Source organism: Phragmites australis, chromosome 16 (assembly GCF_958298935.1).
Source record: "Phragmites australis chromosome 16, lpPhrAust1.1, whole genome shotgun sequence".
Lineage (NCBI taxonomy): Eukaryota > Viridiplantae > Streptophyta > Magnoliopsida > Poales > Poaceae > Phragmites > Phragmites australis.
In genome coordinates, this window is record NC_084936.1 from 21,815,547 (window position 1) to 21,819,372 (window position 3,826).

The 3,826-nt window shown below is 54.2% G+C and overlaps 1 protein-coding gene across 1 annotated transcript; it reads left to right on the forward strand.

The window, feature by feature from the left end:
- Positions 1-418: 418 nt before the first annotated feature.
- LOC133895727 (transcription factor CSA-like) lies at positions 419-3,106 on the forward strand. The gene is made up of 3 exons (XM_062336223.1): positions 419-1,009; positions 1,147-1,626; positions 2,349-3,106. Exons 1-3 carry the CDS (start codon positions 691-693, stop codon positions 2,639-2,641), a joined length of 1,092 nt encoding a protein of 363 aa, XP_062192207.1. The 5' UTR covers positions 419-690; the 3' UTR covers positions 2,642-3,106.
- Positions 3,107-3,826: the final 720 nt, after the last annotated feature.

A 3,826-nucleotide genomic window follows, 5' to 3' on the forward strand; every position in this document is an offset into this window, starting at 1 on the left:
TCCAAGTCATGTACTATCTCTAAATTGCTTGAAAAAAATCCTAAGCCAAGCTAGTAGCAAACATTTATGTGTGATTTGTGTACCTACGATTTCATGGACAATGTCCTCCTATTGAAAGAAAGAGGTGGAGGAAAGGATAGAGGAGAAAGAAGTAAGAAGGAGAGAGAGGAGGTAGAGAAGGAAAAATAGTAGAGTCTATACGCTTCGCTCCTGTATCCATCACTGCTCCTGTTAGAATACGTGGTTAAAATTCCCGCCTTCTAAGCCGATCATAAGTATGCTGGTGCACGTCCCCACTCCCCACCCCAACCCCGTAGCTATCGCCTTCCCTGCCCTGTAATCCCCGACCCGGAGCAGTCACCACCGGCGCGCATAAATGGGTGTCGGCGACCCGCGAGCCAGCACAGACGATCCCCTCCTGCACTGACCAGCAGCTAGCTTATCCAACAGTGAAAAGCACACGAGCTCCGGCCTCCTGCATTTTTAGAGACAGGGAGTGCGTGCGCGCGAGTGATGAGAGAGAGAGAGAGAGATTGAGTGAGTGAGTGGGAGAAGCCTAGCTCTGGTTCGTCCTCTAGCTCTAGCCGTGTGGGTTTCTGCTTAAGAAAAGTGAGCTGAGCGAGCACTCGTGCGGGTCGTGCTACCTTCCTCCTCTGCTCACTCGCTACTTGTCCGTCTCCGGCGGCCAGGATGCCGTGCTCGTCGCCGCCCCCTCCGTGGCTGCTGCGCGTGGCATCCGCGGCTGCCGACCAGGCCTCGTCCTCGTCCTCGTCCAAGGGCGGCGGCCGCGTGCTCACGGCCGGCACGACAACTATGGACACGGGCGCCACCGCGGGGGGCGGCGGCGGCAATGCCGCCGACCACCAGGAGAGCAGCAGCAGCGGGCAGTCCAGGCTCGCGGCGCGCGGCCACTGGCGCCCCGCCGAGGACGCCAAGCTCCGCGAGCTCGTCGCGCTCTACGGGCCCCAGAACTGGAACCTCATCGCCGAGAAGCTCGACGGCAGATCCGGTACGTGCGTGTCCGTTCCGTTCTAACCTGATAGCTCGAGCTGCTTGGCGTCGCCGTGGACGGCCACCGTGCTCGACCGACCGATCGATGGCTAGCTGACATGGTTTTGGCTGCAAATGCATATAAATGCACAACAGGGAAGAGCTGTCGGCTGCGGTGGTTCAACCAGCTGGACCCCCGGATCAGCAAGCGTCCGTTCAGCGACGAGGAGGAGGAGCGCCTGATGGCGGCGCACCGCTTCTACGGCAACAAATGGGCCATGATCGCGCGTCTCTTCCCCGGGCGGACCGACAACGCCGTCAAGAACCACTGGCACGTCATCATGGCGCGCAAGTACCGCGAGCAGTCCACCGCGTACCGCCGCCGCAAGCTCAACCAGGCCGTCCAGCGCAAGCTCGAGGCCGCCGCCGACGTCGCAATGCCGCCATCCGCCGCGGCCATGGACGCCGTTGTCGGCCACCACCACCACCACCTCGTCGCCGCCGCCGCCGCCCACGACGCCTCCTGCTTCGGCGACCCCTACGGCTTCACCCTCCCGCACTACTGCAGCTTCCCCTTCCCCGGCGCCGCTTCGGCCGAGGAGGCGCCGCCTCCTCCCAGCTTCTGCTTGTTCCCCGGTGAGCAACTGAGCACCTACATGACCATTCCCTAGCAGCTAGCACCGCATTCGCACTCCGATGAGCCTGACGTGTGGGCCCTGACACGGTCCGAGCTGATTGTTCTACACCACACACTACTGACAGGCTGGCAGACCCCGGCCCAAACACTACTGTGGACTCAGCCGGGTGAAACTCGAGATGCCGAGTTACAATAGTGCCCTAGCTAGGTGCCGTGTTGCAACGTGAAAGATTTCTACGGGGGCCGCTGGCAGCCAGCCCCGCGGCGTAAATGCCTTCGCTTGAAACAGGAAGCTAGCGTTGCGGGATCTCATCGAAGACCAGGCAGCGGCTGGCCGGAGGACTTGGACTTTGAGGGCAGCACCCAACAGTGCCGCGCACTGCATGTCGCCGCACAGTGACACACTCATTCGCAGAGAGAGAGAAAGAGAGAAGCAGGGAGTCGCACGGTGCAGCAGCGAGCAGTGAACCCTTTGACGTGCCAAGGCTATGCCGCCATCAATGCTGCACTTCTCCTGTTCGCTCATAAGATCTCTCTCTCTCTCTCTCTCTCTGCGTTGTTTGGATCTTGATTTTGTCTGCCATTGCAGCATCGCTTTCTCGTTTCTATTGGCACCTTCCGAGACGCAAGTTAATACAGAGCCACTTCATTTAATTAGTCGCAGATCGATTACTGCGCTCAATAACGATGTCTCATGCTTCTTTAATCTGATGGATCGCAGGGCCCAGTGCCGCGGCGCACGCCGACGGGCGCTTCCCCTGGCCGGACGTCGCCAGGGGAGTGGGGCGTGACGGCGACGGACGGTTCGGGGCGGAGCCGCCGCTCCTGGTGCCTCTGCCGGTGCAGGGCGGCGGCTGGATCGACGGCGGCGGCGGCCACCACGATGTGCAGTTCGTCTCGGACCAGGCCGCTACCGCGTTTGAAGGGACTACAAGAGAGGGCGCCAGCGCTCACTTTGAAGCCGTGGCGCCGGCGCCAGCCTTCATTGATTTCCTCGGGGTCGGAGCAACATGAATGGACGGTTGCGTCTGTGCATGCATGCATGCTCAATTTGAGCATGCAGCAGGTGGATCTTGGAGTGTACTAGCTCGAGCTCTAGCTCTAGCTAGCTTGCCATATAAGAACCTTCATTGCTAGCTTATATGTAGTAAGTTTTATTAATGTATCTAGCTAGGAACTAATGGCGAGGGAGATTGAATTTGGGGGCATTCTTGAGGAGGGAGGCATGGACTTTGATCATCTGGAATTTAGTTATAGTAGTTAGCCCCATATGCAGGCAGGAAGATGCATGTTGAAGAAATACTGGAGAGATGGGAGTTTAATTTGTGATGATTAGTTCCTAGTTTTTCACTTAGCGAAGTGTAGATGAGGGACGTCAATTCCTAGCTAGATGGAAGTACTAGCCGAGTATGCATGGTATAATTTCTTTTCATTGTACCGCAACACCTTGCTTAAATATTAGTGGTGTTTTGGGAGCTCCCAGTTGTGTGTTTTAGGCTCTGATGTTGGCATTGCTTGGTATATGTGTATATGCATGGTGAAATGCGTGGATGTTTTCCCTTTCTTTTTCATTTTTTTGAGATCCCTTTCTTTTTTTCATGAATATGTTCTTTGCTTGACATTGTAATAATCTTTAATCAAATTAAGGGAAATCATTTACTATAAACCAACTTAGCATTTACTATATAAAGCATCGGTTTTTGGTGCTAAGATTTGTTGTCCGAGCTATATATGAAAAGGACGGTCACAAGATATTTGCCATGTCTGCAAAGTTGCTGTTATGTTAGTTACGTAAAATAGTTACCTAAATGTGAAAAATCGTTTAAAAAACAGTTCTGAAAATGACGGCCGGGCATAAGGCTTTTGCCATGCCTGCAAAGTCATTAACTTGTTAGTAAAGTAAAATACTTGGTTATAAGCTACATACATGTTTAACCCGCCGAAAAATAAATTAAAGGGCTGGAAACAAAGTAAAGCGAGATCGGGTTCAACTAAGTGGAACATTCAACAATATATCATCATGCATGCGGATACTCCTTGCTATGTTTAGTTTAGCAGGAGGTTCATAATTACTCTGCTGGATAGCCGGAGGACCGGCTTAATTTACCGGCTGACTTCACTGCCTTACCTTATAATGAGTGAAAAAAAATCCTAGCTAGGGCTGGTCTCAGCAGGGTCTAATTATATTGCCGGTTTGTC

Coding starts and splice junctions, on each gene's coding strand:
- LOC133895727 (XM_062336223.1), top strand. CDS start 691: ATGCCGTGCTCGTCGCCGCCCCCTCCGTGGCTGCTGCGCGTGGCATCC. Junction 1,010..1,146: donor GAAGCTCGACGGCAGATCCG/GTACGTGCGTGT, acceptor AATGCACAACAG/GGAAGAGCTGTCGGCTGCGG. Junction 1,627..2,348: donor CAGCTTCTGCTTGTTCCCCG/GTGAGCAACTGA, acceptor GATGGATCGCAG/GGCCCAGTGCCGCGGCGCAC.